Below are 26,263 nucleotides of genomic sequence, written 5' to 3'. Positions count from 1 at the left end.
AAACCAGCTGAGCACCGTCCCCCGTAGTCCAATCTCACTGAGTCTGGTGAGCAGGCCATCATGGGGGACTGTGTCGAAGGCCGCCGACAAATCCAGCATCACCAGCATGGCTTTTCCCCCAGCATCCAGCACCCCTTTGATGGTTTCTGAGACCTCAAGGAGCGCAGTCTCCGTGCTGAGATTTGGGCGAAAGCCCGACTGGGTGGCATGCAGAATCTCGTTCGTCTCTAGAAAATTGGACAGCACCGTCTGCACGTGCTTTTCTACAATTTTCGTGAGAGCTGGTGGCAGGGAGATAGGCCGGTAGTTGACTGGGGCCTTTGGATCCAGACCAGGCTTCTTAAGCAGCGGGATGACCATTGCCTGCTTCCAAGCCTGCGGAACCACTCCCTGGCTCAGCAAGAGATTCAGTAGCGGGTTAGCCAGTGGATTAATCACCTCGGCCAATTTCGCCAGAATTTTAGCAGGGCACGGGTCCAAGGGCGAGTCTGATTTCAAATTGCCCATAAGTGCTAAAGAGGCGGGCGCAGATATAGGTGGAAACACGCCCAACGTCACGCCTGGCGAGGCCGGGGGCGGTCGGTTGGCCTCAGAATTGAACAGCCCCGCGGGTACAGCCGGTGAAAAAGAATCCTGTATGAGTTGGATCTTGCTAGTGAAAAAACTAGCCAGATCGGCGGCCCAGGAATCAGAGGGCCTCTCCTCAGAGATGTTAGACCGTGGAGATATAAATTCTCTAACTACAGAGAAAATCTCCTTACAGGAGTTGGAGGCAGCTTCTATCCTCCCTGCCAGGTATGCTTTCTTGCCGAGGCGAATGTCCCGGTGATAGTCCTTAACCGCACTCTTATACGTCAGCTTGGCCACATTTACTGGGTAGCAGGCTACTACACTTCATTTCGCCGTTCTTTCTAGCTCCTCTAGTGTTGAGAGTGGTGGGTAGCCAATTGGGGATTATACAGAAATGCCGGGTGCAGCTGGGATGCTCAAATTGCTCTCCCTTATAGTTAATGGCCTTTCACACTATGTGAAGTGCAAAAAAGTGCTATCCTTCCTTTGACATCTCAAACCCCACATTGTATTGATCCGGGAAACTTATCTGACAGGGTAGGAGTATAACAGATTACGCAGGCAATGGGTGGGGCAGGTGCTCTATGCCTGTTCAACTACGCACCAGACTGCCCTTTTTAGTCGCCAGACCAGTGACATGGCAATACTATTTCATTAGAACTCACCATGTAGCACCACACCTCGGTTGACAAAGAGGTAGATACGTGCAAAACACATACCTCACTGCTGGCTCTGTCTACATCTACACCCCGGTTGGTAATAAATCCAATTTCTTAACCAGACTTGTTAGACTGTTTTTGTTCTTTGGGTATTCCAAGGTGGTGGTGGGGGGGGTGACATGAATGTTTTAATTGATCCAATTATTGATAGAACAGGGAAGCCTGACATTATGCATGGTAGGGATTGGTGTTACATTCATGACCTAATATCAGACTTTGCTTTGGCAGATACCGGAGGTTACTGTATCCAAGAGAGAGCGATTACACCTTTACATCTTGCACCCATATACCCAGATAGATAACTTACTTGCATCAGCGGCCACATTGAGACATGTAAGGGAGGCATGAAATATACCACGGGGAGTCTCATACCATGATATGGCGGGTCTCACACTCAATCTCTGCATGGTTGCACGCCTTCCAGGTCCATGGTATATGACCACATCTCATTACAAGGACCCTGAGGCTCAATGATTGCACTCCCTGGTTCAATGTTTCATGGACAAAATGTAGGCTCTTCCCAGTCCCTATCAATGTTGATGAGGGCAAACTGATGAGGGCTTTGGCAGTTGCCAAAAGATGACCGAGTGGAATTGTATTAAATCACTAAACCCCTGATTGCGCCTCTTTAATATAAGGTCTTTCGGAAAACGCTTAATACTGGCAGTTTCCCTCCTGTTGTCAGTAAGGTGTGGATTGTTCTCATTCCTAAACCAGACAGAGACCATATAGAATGTGCTAATTATATTTCAATTTGTCTTATAAAGGAGGACACTAAAATCTTGGCCAACATTTTGGCAAGTCGACTATAGAAATGTTTTACAACTTTAGTTAATTCGAGCAAGGGCTTTGTCCCGGGTTGTACTTCCACTTATCATCTCAGACTTTTATCCAATATTCTCTGGCAAGTCAGGGTCAAAGAGGATGAGAAGGTACTTTTTCTACTGGGCACCAAGAAGGCATTTGATAGAGTGGAATGGGGTAAGTTCTTCACACCATGGTTAGAATTAGTTTTGGCTCTAATTTTCTGAAGTGAGTACACAGCAGAAAGGACGCACTATGTGGCAGGGTTGCTCTCTGCCCTCAATACTATTTCCTCTTATGTGGGAACTACTGGACATAACGCTTTGAAAGGAGGAGGAGATCTCTGACGTAAGGACAGGAGCGGGAGAACACAAAGCTTTTTCTATGCAGGCGATGTTCTCCTAACATTATTGCACCCCGGACCTGGACACCAAAACTGGTGATCCCGATTGATCTTTTCTCAGGGTTCTTGGGTTATCGCATCAACTGGTCGAAATGTGAGGCCCTACCCCTGAAGCACATCTTCAGCCTCACTGAGGGACATTCCATTTAATTGGAAACCTCGATGCTTGAAGAACCTTGGAATCTATGTCAATAGAACCCTGGTGGATATGGTATATGACAATATATCCCCACTGACAGAGAAGGCAATGGCAGATTTCAAGAGATGGGAGCATCTACAACTCTCTCTATGGTGGAGGGTACAGATGGTGAAAATGAACATTGCACCTAGGTATAATCGTGTTTTCGAGATGTTGCCTCTAACTGTTTTTAAGACCCTTTTATGGCAGATAGACAAGAATATCCAGCGTTTTATCTGGGGTGACGGAAGGCTTTGATTAAAGGTTCTCAGGCTTTACACTGCTACAGGAGTGGGGGGCTTGTAATTGCTTCATGTGGATAGCTCATCAGCTCACTCCCTCGGTTTACATGATAAAGACCTTCCCGGAGACACCATTATGGCTCCCACTAGTGTGTCCTCTTTTAGGCACAGAAATGATTTGGCAATATGTTACACCAAATCCATTAAGGGACATGTGGGAGTCAATGCCATTTTACAACCCTCCCAGGAATCATGGCAAAACCTGCATGCCCAGATAGGTGCATCAGCATATTTGCATGTGAAGGCACCTCTATTGCAGAGTGCAGAAGTCCCTATCGGTCCAGGAAGAAGTGAGCTGGACTATATAGAAGGGTAATGGTATAAACCATATGTTCGACTTGACCAGGGATGGGAACCTGAAAACCTTTTCAGACCGGCAGTGTGAGTATCCCTTCCCGACTGCACAAAGATGTAACTAGGGAGATGCACCTCGTGAAGAAACCGTATATGATGATGTCCTCCCCAGTCATATGTATCTGTAAGGACATTGGGTGTACCGTCTCTGGGTTATACTCCTTTGATATAGAGCATACTTTGTCCCAAACCCCATCTAATGGGTTGAGGCAGTGGTGGGAATCCCGACTTACAACCGCTTTTGATGATGATGGATGGAAACGACTGTTGAAGGTCCATGACCGGGGACTGAGGAAGGCGAGAGTGATTTTTTTTAATTTTACGGTGCTCCACCTTTGGCACTGGATACAGTGATACTGTGCATATTATTTTGGAGTGTGCGCTGATAAAGGGTTACTGGAGACGGTTATGGGATATGTTAAGGGAGGGATTAGATGTGGCGCCTGCCCTCACAGCTAGTTTTGCTCTTATACATGACTGTTCTGCCTAATATGACATGCATGTACAGTGCTGGTTATCCACAGCTCTACCAACAGCAAAAGTGGGTATTCTGAAATTCTCGCACTCTCTCAAGGTACCAAATCACAGACAATGGCTCGAGGATATGTGCGTATGCCCGTTTGAATGGCTGATGTATAAACCTGGGACCAAATTTATCATATGATTATGTTGCCCCTGCATTACGCAGGGTTTTGCAAGAGCAGCAAAATTCCTAAGTCAGATTTACCAAGCCACACAAGGCCACCTTGGAGACGCTGCCGTGTGTACCAGGAGCCAAGGCATTACAAGGGTGGACAGTGGGTGTTCCACGCATCCACCCATGTATTTTGGCGCATTCCCAGAATTACAAAGAGAGTTAAACCTGGGAATGGGTCTAAATGCTTGACTTTCCAGATAGAGGCACAACGGGGTGAAATTCTTTTGTTTTTCCTCTTTCTCTCTGTGCTGCACTCTGCAGCACTCTTACCAAGAAGGAAATGCCTGCAACGCAGGCACCTTTACAGCATGGCGCATGGGGGCTTGCGTTTGCACTAGGTTGCACTGAATGTGCCAGCGCAGAGAGAGAGCAAGGAATTTCCATATATTAGTAAACATGGTGCATTCCTATATGGTGCATTCCTGCCCTCTCCATTTGACGCAGCACAGCAAGTGGTCTTGCTGCGTTGCGCTGTGATAAATAATGATACATATGGCCCTTAATGACCACATGTCAGATTTGCAGAACTCTGGAGGAGCTTCCTGGCCTAATGAGAGATTGAGAGATTTTGTTAAGCGCACATTTCACCCGAAGGTATCAGGATAGGTGGGGGTGGCGAGCCTCCCTTTTCCCATATTTTTGGTGTGGGTTTCAGTGTACCCTTCAGCATTTGGGGATGGGAGTATCTGTCAAAGTACTGTGGCAAGACGCTGGTCTTCTTGTTCAAGGCCGGTGTGCTAGCACTGACAGGAGCTTTCTTTCCTGCGGCCTACTGGTAGGCACTCATCTGGAGGCCCTATGGTAATTATCATCCTCCTTCAGTTGAAGCACAGGATCTGGGCGACTATTTACAGCATTTGATTCGTATATGTCTGTTGTAGTGTCTGTCCTCCTTCTGTTCTCTTTTAATATACAGGTCCGGTGCAGACATGGGTGAAATATGGTCATCATGCCCAGGTGAAAGTGCCAGTAGGTAAGGGGTGGCAATGAAACATGTCAGCCGTTCTTTTTATACATGGCATTCTGTTTTTGAACACAATCACGGAAGCCACGGACGGAGGAGGAAGCACAACGAGGCTGGGGGTTGATTGGACCCTCAAATACCCTTTTGTCCAGAGTTGGCTCATGGGGCATTGTTCCCTACCTTCCTAAGCATACTACATCGGTATTTCAGCATTAGCAAGGGAATTGTATAAATATTAAATATATATCTATACACATTGATAAATAATATTACCATCACACCACTTTGTACATACACCCTTTATTGTGGCAAAACATTAGAGAGTGACAGGGGGATCTGGCCCCGGTCCTGACGAAGGGGCATGGCGCCCCAAAACATGTTGACCCGCACAGGAAAGTAAGCACATTAACCCGCTTACCCTTTCCGATACCACTTTTAGTGTGTGAGGGGTATTTTAACACATCTTGTGTATTCCAACAACAACAAGTTATACACTGACCTTTTCTGAGGTGGACCTTTTTGATTAACAGTACTTTTGCAAGAGGAGGACGTGCCCACCTCGGTGCCACCCAGCACCACCTCTTCTTTCCCTCTTTTTGATTTCCCTATTCTGTTTTTAATCATGAGTGTGTGCATAAAAAGTTAAAGCTCCTTGCTATATTTCACTCACAACTAATTTATAATAACTTTTCTTGAGAGGAACATTCTCTCCTCCCCATATGAGGTCTCGGGAGGTCTTTGAGATGTCTGCCATACACAATAGGGTTATATAGATATGCACACACACAGAACATTCTTCTGATCTTTTTCGGGTGTTGGTTCCTCCGTATTTATAGGAAAAATTGCTGATGGTGACAAAATGAGGAAATTGGGGGGTCCTAGCAATTAGCTCAAGGACGGTTGCTTAAGTGAGGCACTTCCTATATTTTTCTATATATGCTTTCTTCTCATATATTTATGTTTTTTCTCTAGGCACAGGACCTGTCTTTTTCAATGTAGAGCCCACACAGGTGGTGTTTCTAGATAGATACTAGAACCGGTCGACGGGGGGATCCTTTGTATTAAGAATTAAGTGTGTGGGCTTTATTATGACTGATTGGTCTGAGTGGAGGACACACTTGGTGTTTTTCCCCTCTTGAGCTCCTCTTTGTTCGTAGAATGTGTGTACTCCTCCCAGACAGTGAGACAAAGGGGAGGCTGCCTGGGTCATCCTGCCAGGATCTGTGGGGCGGGCCTGTTACCTGCCCATCATGCATTTCAAATTAGCTGCATCAGCAGACTCACAAAGAATGCCACACTAGCCTTTTGTCGCCTTTGACCCCTTGGAGCCTGGGCAGGAAGGAAGGACACTTCAGAACTGTCTGTGGAGGGAAGACTCTAGAAGTTTCTTTCACTTTTAAAGCTGGCACCAGGTGTAGATATTGGATTCTCAGGCCCACTTTTTAGTTCATTCCTGGTCCTGTGGAGGCCCCCAGAAGGATTCCCTTGTAATTCAGAGGACTGCCCTGCTGCTGGAGGCCTGCTTGTACTTCTGAGGACTGCCCTGCTTCTTTCAGAGGACTGCCACGCTGCGTCCAGACGGCTGCATTGTACCCTCAGTGGGGTGCCCTGCTGCTGGAGGCTTGCCTCATGTTTGATCCCAGGACTAACAGAGGATCTCCAAGGCCTAGGTGGCTTGCTTCCTGTTCTGATCTACAGGGCATAAAAATTATATCGATATAAAGATCAACTCATGCATATGTCTTAGAGGGCATTCAAATAGAGTGGTAGGAAAAATCAACGTTTAGCAGGATTGCTCATGTAATTCAGATGCAAGAAAGAGAAATACTATAAACAACGATTTAGAAGTTCTATTTTGAAATCAGGTAGAGTAGTGATTGCACAGGTGGCAAGCAGAATAGAGTTCCAGACTTTGTGATTACAGCCAGAACAAGATTGGTTTGAGGTAGTGATTTTTGTTTAAAACCAAGATTTCAAGTAATAGAGTCCAAGCTGTGGATTTTGAAGGAATCACCAATATATTCTTGGCTAAGTGTTGCCAAGTAGATGGGTTGATGCACTTTGCAAGACAGTTTACGGAGAGGTCTGACCTAAAGCAGAAGACAACTCGAAGAGGGCAGAATCAGGGTAATGTGATCAGACCATCTGCTGCATGTAGCGTGGCTTTGAGAACAGATACGTGAATTTGAGGATTACCAGATAGAATTGAGTTCCTATAGTCTTGTCTGAATAGCATCAGAATTTGAACACTATCTTGGGTCTGGTTCTACAAAAATGTGTTTAGGATTAAAACACAGTAAATTCATATTTTCCAGATGTATTCAAAATGCAAAACTGCAAGATTCTCTTTCCTTTCATGCAAAAGAAGGGTTTATTGGTTACAACAATTTAGGCAAGTATCAACCAGCATGCCAAAGTTGGGAAACAACCTTTGCATCGCGGTCATTAGACTGCAAGGGCTTTACAACGCGGTTGTTACAACGACCGCGTTGTTACAACGCGATGCCATTACTACACCAGTCATTACATCACCTTTCAATAGATGGCGCGCTAACATAAGGAATAGTATAATTTACTATTACAACAGCTTCCCTACTGTTGCGTAGGCTGGAGTTCGAATACTAAATTATACATTCCTATTGTTACAGCTCCATCTACTGCAAGTCGAAGTAATGATTTACGTAGGATTGGCATTGAGTTGTAACAACGCAGTCATTGTAACAACCGCGCTGTTACACACCGCGTAGTAAAAGCATGCGTTGTAACGTGCTGTATTCGCAAACATTGTTATCATGCAGCTGAATGATTGCAAGAATGTGTTCAAAAATCTTTAGCTGCAGGTGAAATTTCTTAGAACATAAACAAAAGCTTTTTGATAAATGCTTAGTGCAACTCCTTGTTTGAAGGAGATCTCTTTCTACTTTTTAATAACTTCTTCATAACTTCACCAACTTCTACGAATTGTCATGGCTAAAAAAAAATCCACATTGTTGGCAGTGTCTAATGATAGTTGAAAAGGTTTGCTGAATTTCTGCGGTATTGCTTTATAAATTACCTTTCAATATCTGATGACTTATGTCTGCTCCTCTCTAAAGTTCATGCCAAATGTTATACAGTTAGCAGTAAAAGCTAGTAAGGCTAGTTCTGCTCTGTGTAACTGCAAAATATTTGATTAGAAGATGGCACAGACTGAACTATATTTATGTCTGTCACAGAAGGCTAAGATAAGTCTTTGGATAAGTAATTTGACTGTGTGTGTAAAACAAAATGTAAAGGATCTTTAGCACATTAAATGTTAATGCTATGTCGATATAGATATTTCAATTCCAAATTAATTAGGTAATTTCAGGTTGTTATCAACTGCTAAACGACTAAGATAAAATCAAAAATGCTCATATTTTTAGATTATGGACAGAATATGTTAATGTTTTTATTTTTCATTACTTTAGTATGTGCAATTCTTTACACAATGTTACCTAGAACTAACATATTTGACTTGACTTGTTAATTTTCTAATGCTGGTGTTATAAAGTAATGAAATATTATTGATTTAGGAAAGCAAAGAATATCTACTGTACAGATACCAAAATAATGCATCACTAATGTTGCTTGCCTCAAATTTGACGTGGATCCCGCATTAGGCTTGGGTGATGGATACCATAATGTCGCAAGAGACACAACAGGAGACACTGAGGACACAGGCCTAGATGAGGGTGAGAAGGGAAGTAAAAACTGGAGATAGCTGACTTTGAGCCTGATTCACGGGTGGGTTACTTATAATTAGGCAGATAGGATATCCATAATGTCTGTGAAGGAGCAACCCATTAAACAACTCTAATTCAATCCCTTGGAGTGAATACCTAAGTATGCCCCTTAAATAGGGTACACAGGTTATGCACCACAGCCTAGGCTTATGATTCACTGTTGAGAACAACAAGTAGTCCTCCATCTGTGTCATGCCATTTAAAGTACAAATATCCTTTCTCTTTCCGCCCTCCATCTTGAGCACCTTCACAAAACCCATCATTTAATTACTAGCCCATGCTTGTTCTTCTGATGGACCTTTACATAATCCTTATGCTGTTTGTGGTCTTCACAGATGGTGGCAAAGCTTGAGCCTCAGCAACTGTTCACCAATTGTACCACTGCAGTCTAATATATGGAGAGATGTGTGGAATGTGGTCAAGCTCTTAATCTCCACTCCTATCCTCCTAAAATACTTATGAACATTAGATGAAACCTAGGGCCATTCTCAGTGAAATGATGGATTTAACTGCTTCTTCAACAGGCTATCAGAAATCGGCCCGATACCTGAGATGCGACACCTGTCTTCCCTCTGACTGCGACGTGCCTATCGACTGTCCAAGTATGTTCTGGGGCCAAGAAACCAAGAGAAGCAACCTCAGGGGCAGATTCACAAAGGCTTTTCCAGGAGTAAGGATGACTTAAGCCTGGGAAAGTAAAAGTCCTCCTCTTGATTCACAAACTATGAAATCAGTGTACAGTAATGCACTAGATTATTATGTGTATACTTTATGTATGGACTTTGCAGTTTTCAACTTCAATTACACCAGTTTGCATTTCTAGCGGTATGTCACTTGTATTGCACTGCCTTATATTATAGCATGCTTACTACCCTAGGTGGGGTGCTGAAGTCTTATCGAGATAGGTAGTAAACTATACAGTGTAGTGTAAGGTTGGAAGTGTCTTGTTTCCATTTTGAGCTTATGTAGCAATAGCTTCCATATCATGTATGAAGGCCACCGAGGTGCATATTGTGCTGTGTGATATAGCACTTAGCGGTCTATTGGAAAACGCAGTGTGAAAGATTGACATATTATTTTAATTTGTATTATACTGTGAGTTCTGATTAGCTTGGCAGGTTCCTTACAGTGTTGGTACTTTTTCTTTTATGTTCTTAGTCCCATTTCCTATGCTGGCTTTGGCAGGAGGTCATCCACCTTAGGGGTGCGGGAGAGGTGACAGATGTTGATAAATAGTGAGGGGGGAATAAAGGATTTTCAGGAACAGACTGTACTACAGTCCTCCTTCATTTGTTAGCTATTATGAGGCATCATGGAAGAGATATGCCAAGAGGCACTGTGTTATCATCATCCTTGATATTATTAAGCAGGGGCAACTGCCACAGAATTTTCTTTCTGGAAATTAAGTAAAGTGCTGTTTTTGGGATTTCTGCCCCTGTTGTTGTTTTTCCACCCCTGCACCCTGCTGGTTTCCTTCCCTCCTGCCTCCTAGACATCCCCTTCTACCTCACAGGACTACTTATGGAGGCCGCTGTGCAGCGATCACGACCCTGGCGCTCAGAAGGTGTGCCAAAGGAAAACCCGGCTGTGCCCATCCGCGCCTGGACCACGGCCAGCTGCAGAAACCCTGGCTCTCCAGGCATCCACCACTACTCCACCGAGGAGCTCCTAGCCCTGGACCCCAGTTCACCTGTAACACAGAAACCCCTGCCACACCTCCACATTCGACCTCCAAACCTTCAAAACAGCTCCAGTTAATGTTGCTCAGTGCCCGTTCCCTCTGCAAGCATGCCACCGAAATCTGGGATACCATCACCACCTTCAGCCCCTACGTGATATTCATCCCCTAGACCTGGCTCATACCATCCTCAGCACCTGACATCACAACTTCAACACCACAAGATTATGCACAGAGACCGAGTCAGCAAACGCGGAGGAGGCATCGCCATAATCCACAGACCCTCCAATGCACTACCACTGAGGACGACATCGCATCTTTCATGGAACACCTAAACTTCCACGTGCAAATCGACCCAAATCAGAGAAACCCTCACCTACAGACCCCTGGGCCCCACCTTGCTTCTGCAATGTCATCTCTAAACTCATCAGCCCCCTAGCAATTGACTCCAAGCACTACATCTTCCACAACAACTTCCACTTCCACCTCAACAACCCCAAAGACACCAACTCGCCAACCTCCTGAAAAGCGTGAGCAATATTGGATTCATGCAACTGGTCAACAGCCCTGCACACTGCGCAGGACACACCTTTGCCCCAATCTACATGGACAGTGACAGAATCAAATTCAGCCATGTCTCCGAACTCACCTGGAAAGACTACAGCATCATCCATTTCTCCATCACTGGCTAACCATGAGCCAGTCCAAAGCCCACCGCACACGGCCACTGCAAATGGAGAAAAGTCACTGAGACCCCATAGACTATCACCCTCCACACCACTAGACCCCTCACCACCAGCTACCTTGAGCTAGCCTTCCAAAACTTCTTTGACTGGATGTCCAGCTGCGCCGTCACCATTGCACCCATGAAAAAAACAGCACCAGAAAACCCTCCAAGCACGCTAGTTGGTTCACCACTGAACTGCGCACCACCAAACATGACTGTAAGTGACTGGAGAGATGGTGGCACTCCAACAGTAATCCCTCACACCTCGCCACCTTCAAATCTGCACTCAGCAAATGCCACACCATCTTAAGGAAGCCAAAAAGGAGGCTCAACCACCTGAAAAGAGGCCAGTGCCAATCACACAAAAGAACTCTTCAGCCTCGTCACAGAGTTCTCCAACCCATCGGCCACCGAGACTACAAATTGCCCTTCCCACGCCCTGTGCAACTCCCTGGTGAACTACTTCCACAATAAGATAGCAAACATCTACAGCAACTTCAACCTGCAGCCAGCCGACGTCACCCATCTCCTGACTGGCACCAGTAACTCCCACAGCAACCTCACTGAATGGACACCGCTCACCTTGCCAACCACCACAGCGATCATGGCCACCATGCACCCCGGAGCAACGACAGACCCCTGTCCCCCCCATGCCTTTAACCTAGTACAGAAGGAAATCAGCGGTGCCCTCACTGACATACTCAACTCATCCATCACTACAGCCTGGTCCTGCAAACACATGGAGGTGACACACCTCCTGAAGAAACCCCCTGCCAAACCCAACAAGCTCAAGAATTATGACCCCCATCTCATTGCTTCCCTTCCCAGCCAAAGTCCTGGCGAAAGCCGTCAACCACCAGGTCACAGACCAACTGGAAGGACACAACCTTCTCGATGCCACCCAGTCTGGCTTGCACCCCATTCATAGCACCTAGACTGCCTTAATACCTGCAACAGATGACACCCGATCCATCCTTACCCACTGCGTAACTGCAACCCTGATCCTCCCTCAGCCCCAACATTTTCAATGCCTACATGACTCCACTGGCCTACATCACCTTCACCTATGGACTCAACATCATCTCAAACACTGATGACATCCAACTAATCCTCTCTCTCACAGAACACACCACCACCACTAGAGTTAACTTCCAGAACGCCATGACCAACATCGCTGACTCGATGCGAAACAACTGCCTCACAGCTGAACGACGACAAGCCATAAATGCTCATCTTTGGGAAAAACACCTACTCAATGGACATCACTTGGTGGCCCACTGCACTCGGACCCTCACCTACCCCTACCAGGTACGCCTGCAACCTTGGCATCATGGCATCATGCTGGACAGCGATCTCTCCATAAAGCAGCAGGTCGGCGCAGTAGCCTCCTCCTGCTTCCACACCCTCTGCATAATTTGTAAAATTTGCAGTTTGAATCCCTGTCAATGCCAGGAAAACAGTGACTCAAGGCCTCATCACCAGCCGCCTGGACTACGGAAACGATGTCTGTGCCAGAACAACCTCCCATCTCCGCAAACAAATACAGACTATACAGACTACGTCAGCCAGACTCATGCTCAACCTCCCCAAACAGACCAGCATCACCCCACCATAGAAACCTCCATTGTTCTCCATCCAGCAGAGATGCCATTTAAAGCTCCTCACCCGCACCTACAAGGCATTCTACAACACTGGACCCACCAACATCAATCACCACCCAACTCTCCATTAGCTGACTAGACTACTCCTATCCTCCTGCCTCACCCTCACACACATCCCCAGTATCCAGAGGTGCCCTAGTGGAGGTCGCTCCTTGTCCTTCTCTTAGCTCGCTGCCAAAACCTGGCACAACCTCCCGTTCATGCCAAAACCTGGAATAACCTCCCGTTCCCCCTCCTAACATCCCCGTCACTCACTTGCTCTTTGACTAACGCTCCCCACTCCTTAGCGCCTGAATACCCCATGGGGCAACAATCTGCGCATTACAAATACAGAGTGATTGAGTGATTGATTGATTGAAATAATGATGAGAAATTATGCAGTCTTATGCAAAATGCCAATCTGGCATTTTGCTCTATATTTTAGTGCAAGCTGTTTCCTTGTGTCCATTTTTGACAGAAGGACACCATTTGCACTAAATAAAATAGCACTAAATCATACTTGATGTGAAAAACAGTTGCTCGAGTTCACTTCATTCACTTTGTTCCTGTGCTCCTGCAAATGAAATCTCACTTACACGAAATGTCTTAATGGCGTAATCTCAGGCATTTTGCATTGCAATCGGAATGCAAAATGCTGAAATTTATGCAAAATGATGCCGGTGGAAATTAAATTTCACCTACGTCAAGTTACTACAGGATATAAGAGCTCAGCGTATGTGACTATTTGGTACATACAAGGTAGACCATGTTAAAGGCCTCTGGTGGCCAGCAGTTTGAGGCAGATGTCTTTGGTCATTGCAGGTCTGTTGGGTTAGTGTTACTTGGTTTGTTAACCCCTTCGACGCTCATGACGAGCTCAGCTCGTCATGAGTTATGCCTGTCGTACGCTCATGACGAGCTGAGCTCGTCATGAACCGCGGGTTTTCGCAAAAGTCAGCGCACAGCGGGAAAACGCGTAGCGCACATGGTTTTAATCAGGCTACTATAGCTTGTATCTGTACCATCAAGTTGCCAGCAAGGTTCTACAGGTCCTTTCATATATTATGCAGCTGTCTCATTGATGATGAAGGACCAGGCAGTAAATTTGTATAGGATATTATATGGTGAAATGATTAAATCAAATTGAGAATGGGAGGACTGTCATACAGACTACGGTTACTGTCCTCCTTCTTGGTTTGGGGTAGAAGATAGATATTGTTTACTTTGTCTGTAAAGTATGAGGGAAAGGGCTTTGTTTAGATCCCTTTATGTCATTAGGCAGGATGCAAATCTTCAGGTGCTGTGCAACAATGACTACTCCTTATTATGATTGGAGGGCCATGTCTTATGATTGGGATAGCACAGTTATCATTTCCCATCTGTATGTTGAGGGCGTAGCGAGGTTATGTTGGGTGGAGCTCGCTAGTTTGGGTCAGGGGCCTGTCTTCTTGGTGTGTTGTGCTGGTCTCAACTGTTCGATGACTGTGGACTGTACTTAGGCTGTATGACGCACGAATTCCCCAACCCTGCATGCCTAAACAACGCGGTCTGAATAACGACTGCATCTTAACCACGCATTCCTTTACCGTGCATGCCTTTACCACAAATTTTTATGATAAAGACATGTATGGTAAAGGGGCAAGCGTGGCTAAGGTTGGCAACCGCTCCCCACTGCCCAACGGTACAACTCCCGGTCGGGCCCCCCCCTCCCGCCATGAGCTGCAAATACCTCTACACCCTCCCAACCCCCACGCTGTGCCTCCCCCTGCCCTGATATCTAAGACCCTGTCCCTTAACCTGACCCTGCCCGGCCCTGACCTAAAAACTGTCCCGCCCTCCCCTAAGCCCAACTACCCATTCCCCTCCGGTGAGGCCTAATACACTAACCCCTAATTTAAATAAAAACTACCTCAACACACTCCCAGCCCTAAGAACTACTCCGACCCCCCAACCCTGAAAATTAGCCCTCACCCCCAGCCCTGACAACTTGACCCACACCCCCATCCCTGATAACTAGCCCCAACCCCAGCCCTGAAAACTATCTCCAACCCCCCCCAGCTCTGAAGACTGGCCTCGAACCCCTAACCCAAAAAACTACCCTTACCCACCCCTAGCCCACAAGACTTCTTGACCCAATCCCCAGCCCAGAAACCTAACCCCGACTCACCGCCAGAGTAAAAAACTTCCCCGACCCTCAGCCTACAAAACTACCCCTGCTCACATCTACCCCGATCCACCCCCAGCCTACAAAACGACCCTGAACCAAAACATTCCTGACTCACCCTCCAGCCCACAAAACTACCCCGACCCAACCACCACCCCACAAAACTACCCCCGACCTGCCAACCCACAGAAGTACACTGACCCACCCCCAGCCCCACTTACTTCCCTGCTTCCTGCTTTCATCCAATGCAGCCCGCAGCCCACAAAAAATGTCCGGCACACCCCAGCTCACAAAACATCCCTGACCCACCCCCCAGCCCACAAAACCTCCCTATTCACCCCAGCCCTCAAAATAACTCTGACCAACCCCCAGCCGACAAAAGTACCCCGACTCACTCCCTAGTCCCACTTACCTCCCTTCTCCCTGCTTCCTGTTCCTGCCCATCTGTTACACAGCTAGGCCGCATATATGCCTTAACCAGGCACATGCGCAGTAAAGGCATATGCGTGGTTAAGGCGTATGCGTGGTTAAGGTGTGTGTGCTAGGACTTGAGGAGTCGGAACACTTGTGTGCAGTGTTCCAACTGTTTCCCCTGTACTTATAATGGTGGGAGGCTTTATTCTTCTGAATTGTAACCGAGGGTCAGCGATTGATGTAATTATTTACCATGCTTTAACCTCTCTTATAAACTTTAACTGCTCCTAGCCGCCGCAGCTAAGGTGTTAAATTCTGAGACTGCATATTGGTTATTATTGAGGCCTGTGGAAGGAGTATTGGCCTTCAGCTATGTGTACTTTATGTTAGACACGTTTGCCCTTTTCTCGCCACATCTCGTCCATCTGCACATCTTAAACTCCATCTCTTTCCTCTTCAGCACCCTCTTTTCACTCTCTCGTGTATGCACTTCCTCGCATCTCCTTCACGTCTCCGCCATCCAACATACATACAGTGCACTCACATGTAAGCACTATGTTTTATTTGGCTTTCACTTTGTCAACATTTTGACAAGAGTGTCCCCCCACTTTCTGAGACATGTCCACAGAATTTCAATTGCAGCTGGAATGCGTGACCATTGCTCTCTGCACTCTGCAGGGAGGCCCACCCACTGACAGGCACTGTGAGAAACTCGCACTATCTTTAGCCTCAGCACCCAGCTCTCAATGGGGGACCATCATAAATACATGGCACGATTCAGTTCAAAGTATGAACTATGCACGAGTAATAAGTTGTACGAAAGAAAACACTACCTGATGGAAATAGCTAACACTCTCTCTTTTGGAATGCAAGATTAAGTAAGACATGTGAAATAGAAACACGAACTTCATCGCTGACATGTATTACCTTATTGTTTTTAACATTGAATGTTTAAAAATAAATCAGTGTTTTTGGCATTAAAGTTAAGGACATGAATATAGGGGATCAATTTTAATGCGTGTTTTAATGTTTTGTGATATTTCCCGCTATTCCACAAATCAGGAAGGTATAAGCACATATTTCAATCTTTGCACTTACTCCCTCAAAAGCAGAGGGACCAGGGAGCAAAAGCCCTGGACGACGGTTATTTCCACACTTAACACATACTATTCCATTGAAATTACAAGCATGTTCCACATTCTCCTCTTAGTCCAATGAGAGGTATTTACAGGCATGTTTGGCGCTATGCAACTCGTGCCAATAAAAGCACATCAGGTACGAATGGTTCACTCTGTCTTCGCCACTGAATTGGCAAGGTGTTATTGTTGGCTCTGTGACCATTGTAATGTAATGTAATGTGAGGTGGATTTGTAGAGCGCTGCTTGTCACCCGGGAGGATATCCAGGTGCTGCACGACCGTTTACCGAGCGTTCTTATGGATCAACATTGCTGGGGAACAAATATAGCAGGTCCTCTTTTACAGGGGCCAGAGACTTACAGTCACTGTCTGTGGGGTCACAGTGGGGGAGGAAAGCGTGACCATGCGTTTCTGAACAATCTGCCAAATGCATGTTTAGAACACTTCTTATTACCGAGGACAAGGCACTGAATTTCACGCTCTCACATCCAGTCCTACCCTGTGACGAATGGGAGAGGGTGGGACCCATGCCTGCGAATGATGGTCGTCTTGGCCCTTACACGGTCTGCAGAAACCGTGACATCGGCAGCATCACTGGCCTACATTGGATACTCAAGCAAACACAAGGAGATGATGGACGGAGCGCTGAAACTTTTCAGACACTCACCCCCAGGCACAGATCTGGTTTGAATCCATCATCATTCTTTAGCCCACTCTGCCACCCCAGTTCAGACATGGCCATATGCAAATCAGTCCTGACCCTCTGCCTCATGGAAACAGTCCAGCCCAACTGCCAAGCCATGTCTTCCCTGGACCGGAAACAAGTATTCTGGGACCAGATCAGGCTAACAGCCCTCATCAGACAGGCTAGCTTGAATACACTGGCAAAGTGAGCAAAGGACCCACGTCTGGGCATACCCTGCCAACTTAGGGCAAACAAAGCAAACACAAGAAAATGATGGATGGCGCGCTGAAACTTTTCAGAAACTCACCCTCAGTCACAGATCTGGGTTGAATCCATTATCATTCTTTAGCTCACTTTGCCACCCCAGTTCAGACACAGCTATATGCAAATCAGTCTTGACCCAGTGCCTCATGGGAACAGTCCAGCCCGAACTCCTAGGCCATGTCTTCCCTGGACCAGAAACAAGCATCCTGTGACTGGTTGAGGGCTAACAACCCTCATCAGCCAGGCTAGCTTGAATCCAGTGGCAAAGTGAGCCAGGGACCCACGTCTGGGCATACCCTGTCATCTTAGGGCGAACAAAGCAAACACAAGGAGATGATGGATAGAGCACTGAAACTTTTCAGACACTCACCCCCAGTGACAGATCTGGGTTGAATACATCATCATTCTTTATCTCACTTCGCCACCCCAGGTCACACACAGCTCTATGCAAATCAGTCTTGACCCTGTGCCTCATGGGAACAGTCTAGCCCCAAGTGCCAAGCCTTGTCTTCCCTGGACCGAAAATAAGCATCCTGGGACTGGTTTCGGCTAACCTGCTCTCATCAGCCAGGCTAACTTGAATCCAGTGGCAAAGTGAGCAATGGAACTACGTCTGGGCATACCCTGTCAACTTAGGGCGAAGAAAGCAAACACAAGAAGATGATGGACGGAGTGCTTAATCTTTTCAGACACTCACCCCCAGTCACAGATCTGGGTTTAATCCATCATCATTCTTCAGCTCACTTTGCCACCCTAGTTCAGACACAACTTTATGCAAATCAGTCTTGACCCTGTGCCTCATGTGAACAGTCCAGCCCGACCTGCCAAGCCATGTCTTCCTTGGACCGGAAACAAGCATCCTGGGACTGGTTTCGGGCTAACAGCCCTCATCAGCCAGGCTAGCTTGAATCCAGTGGCAAAGTGAGCAATGGACCACCGTCTGGGCATACCCTGCAGTTCGTGTTGGACTGTTGGACTTTGATGATTTACCGGACGTGTTTTTCATGACGGAAACGTGGCTTCAGGAAGCGGACACGGCAGCCGTGAATCTTGCACTCCCTCCTGAGTACTCCATCTTCACTCACAATCGGGCATCCAGGGGAGGCGGCATCGCTGTAGCCGTAAAGTCCTGCTACCCATGTGAATGGAGGGTAGTGTGAAAAGGAAAATCTTGACCCTTTCGGTCAGTGGTCACCACTTTTAGGTGTGGCTAAAATTCGCACATCACCAACACAGTATTTCACTGAGTGAGAGAAGGAATACAAATGTAAGATACCAGACGTTCAAATTGGAGTGGCACTTTATTTTCAATTAACAAACAGAGAACTAAATGCATATCAATTCAAGCAACAATGTAATTTTCTAAATATGACCCAGACTTCGCCCTGTCTGGTATGAATGCTGGATGACTAATGCTCAAAATATCTCAAAGTAATACTGGAATGAAATGTATTTAAAAAGAACACTAACACAGATGATCAAAGATCCTACACTACTGAGTACAAGAATATAGAACCCAACTGTCTATGGGCCAACCATCTAAAACAGGTCCATTGTCATAGATTGCACATTTCTATCAGAGCCCTGAATTATGAGGGCAGGGCAAAGAAGGAGCAAGTAGAATTAGCTAAAATAGAACATTTTGCTATTAATTCAGTGTCTGGTAATAGCTGGGAGTGAGACCAGTCACCTATGTTAAAAGAGCCTACCATACAGGAATATATCCATGAAGAGAGATAGTTGAAGGGTCAGAGATCTAGAGAGAGAGAGAGAGATGGGCTATCTGCCCTGGGAGATCCACAACCTGAGTGAGGCGTCGGCGTCCCACGTCAGATAGTCTTCGGCTAGCCGAGAGAACAGACCACGCTCATGCCAAGCATCCGCAGGAAAGTTCTGACTTCAGATTTGACGGTTGGGTCTTGTTATACCTCAAATTGAGGAACTAAGGTTCTCTGGTGACACTAGCCTACGCCTTATTCTGTGCAGGCGGTTTGACCACAAGTGTTCCAGGACACCGGAAGGACATCTGTACAGAACATTTTGCTTTGGACACTTCTGAACAGTGAACATTTTGTTTTTCTAAAAGGGACAGGTTGTCACGTACATTTCTAAACTGTGACAGTTGGTCACGTACATTTCTAAACAGAGACAGTTGGTCACGTACATTTCTTCATATCGGCACGTGCTAGACCTTATGATAGGAGCAGAGTATTGCCAGAGGTTGCTGTTTGTACTTGAGCAAGCTATGTTTAAAAAAATAATACTTTTAGCAATGTTTTCAGGAAGCTATACCACGTGTACCAGGGTGCGTGTGTGTGTGTGGGTGTGAGTGTTGGTCTGGGAGCTGACAGCGGAGCTAACTAATCTTTGAAGGCCTAATTTTACCTTGTTCAGTTCAATGCACAGAAACGTGTGTTTTTAAGCCTTAAGCATAGTGGGCCCTGGGGCCTTTATTTACTAATGGAGAAAGCTAGTTATTTTAGCATGTTTTCAGATTTCTATCACGCAGGGCCTACATCAGGCCTTCATGTTACCAAGGCTGTTAGAACTCTCCTTTCTGGTGATGTTAGATGGTAGAACGGGACCCTCCATCATCTACCCCCTCTTGTTCATTTATGAACACACTCTTAAGTGAATATTTTGTTGATTTTTCTGCCAATGGTGGAATCCATGGCATGTCATTGACATAGCACTTAAAACTAGTTGGACGTGCAACATTTTCGTCTGACCTTAGTAGCTGGATATACTGTTGACCTGATTTGTTGAGCAGGCACTCATACTGAGTAGCTGCAGTGTTGTTCCTTAGTGTGTCTCTACCTGGGGCGAGAGGTGGGGCTGATGGTACCCCAGAGTGTGTGGCAGGTGGTGCTGGATGTGTGCTACATTGTCCTAGCTCGATCATTTGTACCTGTTCTCCATTCCCATCCCCAGGAGCCCGATCTATGCCTTCATATTTCGGTATCTGGTAAATCCCTGTCCTAGCATAATTCATCCCTACAGCTTTTGTGCTTAATCTTTTGATACAGTGACTCCCCAGCTGAAAGGCGCAACACAGAAAGACCATAATCCCGACTATAGGTATCATCAGTTTTAGAATAGCAGTTAGCCAGGAGGGCATCCAGTCAAAGTCGAACCAGTTCGTTGGGATAATGTCTGCAGGGGCAACTCCTTCCTCGATCATTTCTTTTCCCAAGTTAGTCAACTCCTCAATGGCCCTTGATATGGATCCGTTGTCCTCGTCGTTTCCAGGTATGAAAGTGCAGCAGGATTTTCCTATTTGATGACACAGACCACCATCTTTGGCCGTTAGCATGTCAAGGAAGTAGCGATGTTCCAGAACCATTAGTCGTAATGGGCGCAGTTCTTCCCTTATTGCATTTAGACCATCCCTGGTGCTGTTTATTGCTTTCATGACCTCATAGCAAGTTACTTCCAGCCAACAGGCAGTAGCTTGAGTTTGAAACATTGGGAATGCCCCTCCGAAGAAAAGCTGGGCCTCGCTGAAGAGGCGGAACTCTTCTGGGACCTTACCACGGGCTTCTCCTGCAAAGTACTCTGCTGCTCGCCGGTGTCGATGGAGGAATGTCAGGTCACCTGTCATTGGATGTGACAGGATGTGGGAAGCATTTGATGCTGGTACGACCAGATGAATTTCATGCAAAGTTACCAAGGTACACAGTCCGAGCCACTGAGGAGGTAGTTGGGGATAGAGGTGCTCTCCGCAAGCCCAGTAATAATCCATTAGAGTAGTGGTGCCGAACTGCATATCGAAGTTGAAAATCGTGGAATTACAGTCTATGTTACGCCCAACAGCGACAGAGCCATTACCTATGAAACAAAGATAAGGTTTTTTTAGTTTGAATCCTTTTTTATGTTCTGGCATTCCTTCCCCACCCCAGGTGTACCTCCCGCTCTCCTGAGCCCATATTTGACCACACTTATCCCCTACATTCCAGTCCGCCCAAGGGAGTCCTAAGGCTGCTGCCTTACACCAAAACCCTCCGGGGCTCTGCCACTTGTTGTTAAGGTAGACCTGCGCTAGGAGGCGTAGCATTGTCCTATTCTGGCATGGGCAGGGGTGTGGGCCTGAGGGGTGTCTATATGATACATCACATCCTGTCCGGGGTGTGTTGTTTGTTATGTACCCACGTTTCCTAATGCCACGTTCCTGCCAATCCATGTCCTGTACCCCTGTCCTTCGCATTTTTTTGAATTCCTCCCCGAGTTCAGCTGGGTCGGTGACAACCTTGTGCACAGTGTAAATGTAATCCCATGTAGTGGTGTTTACAAGGACTACTTCCTTTTGGGCTGAAAGGACCCGAATCTGCCCTCTTATCCGGCAGAGGTACAAGTGAAGAAGGCACATAGCTATGTGCGGTGGAACTTCCTTGGGAAAAATCAGTCTGTCAGCACCTACTGCATGGGGAATGTAGGAACATACGTAGCAAGACTCATTTGTTACTATTTTCCCAACTGCTGTCATGTCCCTGTACCAAGAGTTGTCTACTAGAGAGGAGTGGACTGAATGGTCCCTTACTAATTGGGGTAGGCTGAGCATGGGCCCTAGGCCTTCTTGTATTTGCACGAGATGTTGGAATGTTTTTAGCGACATTCCTTTGGGCTTGTGTCTTGTGTCTATATGGGTGCCGGGGACAAACGGGGAGGGGATACGGGGTTTTGACTTTGTCATGTATGGGGGTATGGCGAAGGCAAATCTACGTGGTCTATGGTGGCGGGGAGGGTGTCGACGGGACGCTCGTTCTGTGGCGTTGGTAGCTGTATTCCAGGGACTAGTCCTTCCCTCTGGGGTACCGGGTGAGAGTTCAAGGTGCACACTAATGGACGTGCTGCTAGCAATGCTATTCTCTGGGAGCTCAGGACCTAGTGTGCTGTGTGGTGCTTTCTGTTGTTTGAGTGTGACCGCTGGTACAGTGGATGGAACAATAGGCAGTGAGGCATCTTGGCTGCTTCTATCACTATAACTTTTTACAGCAAGAAAAAAGATATACCAGTTGAATGTTGCTAGTGCCACTCCAACAATAATACAAAACATAAGAACAGTGAGTATACATAACTTTGCTTCACGGGCGCTATATCCGTGGACGTCTTCTTCTTCTTCTTCTTCTTCAATGATGGATGGAACGGTGGATGGGAAGTCGTCGTCCTCATTTCGGGAGACCATGGGCATATCGCTTCCCTCTTTTAGTCCATTGGCTGCTGCTGTGCAGGTGCAGGATCGAAGCGGACGTCTCTCCTGTGGATCCATGCTTTCCTTTCGGCTATCCGGATGGCAGTTGGAGAAGAGTCAATCACCTCAAAGGGTCCGTCGAACTTAGGATCTTTCCAACGCCTGACGTGCCTCCGGATGAAGACCAGAGTTCCGGGACGGATAGGTGGGATCTCAGGATCGATGGGGCCCTTCTCCTTCCTTTTGGATACCTGGACAGAGAGGAACTGCGCAGCGCGGGTTAGTGTGCACAGGAAGTCATAAAGCTCAGCCGTAACAATCTCAGAGGATGACTCGCTATCAGTTTTGGGCCTGCTGGGAGGGACTGCTACATTTATGGATCGTCCGGTGACAAGTTGGTGGGGGGTGAGGTGGTGATCCGAACTCGGGGAATTTCTTAATGAGAAGAGGGCCAGTGGGAGACAGTAGAGCCACTTTTTGCCAATGGTGGCGCTAATTTTGCTTATTTTGGTTTTGAGCAGGCCGTTGAGGCGCTCACAAATGCCATTGCTTTGGGGGTGGTAAGCGGATGTCAGCTTGTGTCTGATGCCTAGCATTGTGGTGAGAGAGGAGAAGATGGCGTTTGAAAAATGGCTTCCGTTGTCAGTCCTGATGGCGGAAGGAATTCCAAAGGGGGAGATGACGTCACGGAGCAGGAATGTGGTTGCTGCTTTGGCATCGCAGTGGACACATGGTCCAGCTTCGATCCACCGCGAGAAGGGGCATACTACCACAATGAGATATCGGTAATTTTGGCACCGATCAATCATGTCGACATAGTCGAGGTGGAGTTCTTTGAATGGGCCGGAAGGTTTAGGAATAGTGGAGGCGACAGTTTTGAGAGTTGGATTTGGGGAATACTGTTGGCAGATGAGGCACTTATTAACAAAGAGCTGTATTAGTTCATAGGCATTGGGAATGAACCAGTCTGCTTGTAATGTGGTGGACATGTTATCTCGGGAGACATGTGCGGGGAGGTGAAGTTGATCCAGTGCCACCTGCAGTAAGGCTTGTGGCATGACAGGTCTTCCAGACATGGTCTGCCGGTAAATAAAATCAGCAGGGTCCTGCTGTACTCCCCTCTTTTTCCATAACTCTTTCTCTTGTTGTGGTGCACTTTCTTGTATCTCTCTGAGATGCAATTGGGCAATGAAATCGTATTGTTGTGTGTCGTCGAGTGGGTAGGAAGCATTCGGGTCAATAGTGTCCTTGGTGGTGTTTGTGTCGTTGTTGTTGTCTGTGTGTGGTGTTATGGGTACACTGTCTTCCTTTGTCTTTGTCTGCTCTGTTGGTGCTACAGCTTGGGCAAGTAAAATTGGGGTGTTGTGTGCGTCATGCTCAGTGAAAGGTAGGGGGGGTCTGGCTGCAGCTTTGGCTGCCCAGTCTGCCAGAGCGTTGCCTCTGGACACAAAGTCTTGTCCATTCGTGTGAGCAGCACATTTGACAACGGCTACCTCTGTTGGAAGTGTCAGGGCTTCTATTAGTTCTTCCAACAATTGTTTGTGACATACCGGTGTTCCATCTGATTTGAGGAATCCGCACCTTTTCCAGCGCAAGATGCTCGAGTGTGTCGTTGTTGTGACATATGCAGAGTCTGAGTATACAGTGATGCGGTCACCAGCCCCGTTGTTTAAAGCGGCAATTAGTGCCACTAGTTCAGCGGCTTGGGCGGAGTAGTGCGATGGCAATGTAATTTGTTGTACAATGTCTAGGGAGTTAGAGGACTCATGCTGCTGAGCCCTAACCACTGCGGCTCCTGTGTATCTGATCCCTGTTTCTTGGTCTATTGTGGAGGACCCATCTACAAAATATACAGTGCTGTCTGGCAGGGGGTCCTCTTTTGCTGCTCCTGATTCATCGGGACAATATGTGGCACAGTCATGGGTGTCATCATCGGATGCGGCAATGGGATGGGCAAAGAATGTGGCTGGGTTGACTGTGTGACATTTGACAACCTTCAGGGAGGGTAATGACAGTATGACTTCATAACCTGACACTCTTTGTGTTGTCAATGTTGTTTTAGCTTTCTGAATTATGGCAAAGACAGCGTGCTCAGTGTACAGTGTCAGAGGGGATCCCATGACAATGGGTGTGCTTTTATCCACTGCAAAGGCTGCCGCAGCAAGAGCTTGCTCGCAGGGGTAATGACCTTTCATGACTGAATCTAGCATTCCGCTGAAGTAAGCAAGGGGCTTGTGGCCCATTGGGTATTTCTGAGTGAGGACGGCAGTCATGACCTGGCCATTGCAGTGGGTAAACAGGTAGAATTCTTTTGTGTAGTCAGGTGTGCCTAACACTGGTACGTTTGTTATTTCATCTTTGAGCTGCTTAAAGGATGCTGTCATTTCAGGTGTCCAGTCTATTTTGTTGCGTCTGTCTTTGGCTGCTTTAACTGCTTTCAACAAAGGGGCAGTTATTGTGGAAAAGTCAAAGACCCATTGGCGGACATAGTTCACTAATCCTAGGAACTTTTGCATGTCTTTGACAGTTTGGGGCTCTGATGTCCCTTTGATGGCTTCAACTCTGTCTGGCGTGACCCGTCTCCCTGATGCTGATATTAACTGACCGAGGTATTGTACCTCTGTTTGGCAGTACTGAAGTTTGTTTTTGTCCACCTTGTAGCCTCTGTGAGCTAGTGTGGTGAGCAGAGAGACTATATCAGTTCTGCACTGGGATTCTGTAGTGCTGCAGAGCAAAATATCATCGACATACTGCAGTAAGGTGCTGTGACATTGGAAGTTCGATAAGTCCTCTTTGACGACTCTGTTGAACACGCTCGGAGACTCACAGTACCCCTGAGGGAGACGCCGGTAAGTCATTTGCACCCCGCCGAATAAGAAAGCCAATAGGTACTGACTGTCTGGGTGAAGGGGGACGCTGAAAAACGCATTTTTCAGGTCAATCACCGAAAAGTATTGTGCATTCGGGGGAACATTGGTGAGGATGACCGAAGGGTCTGGGACAATGGGAAATTCTGGTACCACTATGTTGTTTATTGGGCGCAAATCATGAACTAGGCGCCACTGATTGGTCTTGCCCTTGCGTACGGGAAAAAGACAGGTGTTAACTGGAGATACACATGGGTATATGACTCCAATATCTAGCAGGGCTTGTATTGTTGGGGCAATGCCTTCCTCTGCTTCCTTGGAAAGTGGGTACTGTTTTATTCTGGGTAGAATCGCGCCTTGTTTCAGTGTTATCTTAAAAGGAGTAGCAGAACAGATGAGGCCCACATCATTGGGACCAGTGGTCCACAGGTGTGGCGGGACTTGAGCTAAGTCAGCTTCACGCACTGAGTCATATTTCTGCGGGGCAGTGGGCGTTCTTTTTTCCACTGTCACTGATAGAGGTACCTCATACTCATAGACAATCTCTGTTATTGGATAGTTATCAGGATCACCAAAGAGCTGTTCATCTGAAATGTCCCTCACTTGGTGTCCGGGCTCAATGAAAATCACACAGGCCCATGAGCGCATATTGTCGTCTCCTGCTATGAATGCCCCGTATGTAGGTGTAATGTGAAGAGCATGTATGCCTAGGATCATGCTTTTGTCCCATATCTGAAAGTGCT

General features: G+C 46.8%; 1 protein-coding gene across 1 annotated transcript in view; it reads left to right on the top strand.

Moving 5' to 3' along the window:
- The window catches only part of SPACA6 (sperm acrosome associated 6), a 204,340-nt gene that overhangs the window by 131,368 nt on the left and 46,709 nt on the right, over positions 1–26,263 (top strand). Inside the window, exon 4 of the mRNA XM_086928567.1 lies at positions 9,280–9,357. Coding sequence (XP_086784693.1) covers positions 9,280–9,357 — 78 coding nt within the window. The remainder of the gene's footprint in view (positions 1–9,279; positions 9,358–26,263) is intronic.

This window comes from Lissotriton vulgaris, chromosome 7, assembly GCF_964263255.1.
Source record: "Lissotriton vulgaris chromosome 7, aLisVul1.2, whole genome shotgun sequence".
Lineage (NCBI taxonomy): Eukaryota > Metazoa > Chordata > Amphibia > Caudata > Salamandridae > Lissotriton > Lissotriton vulgaris.
Note: the sequence above shows the minus strand (reverse complement) of the source record. Positions and strands in the feature narration are given on the sequence as shown.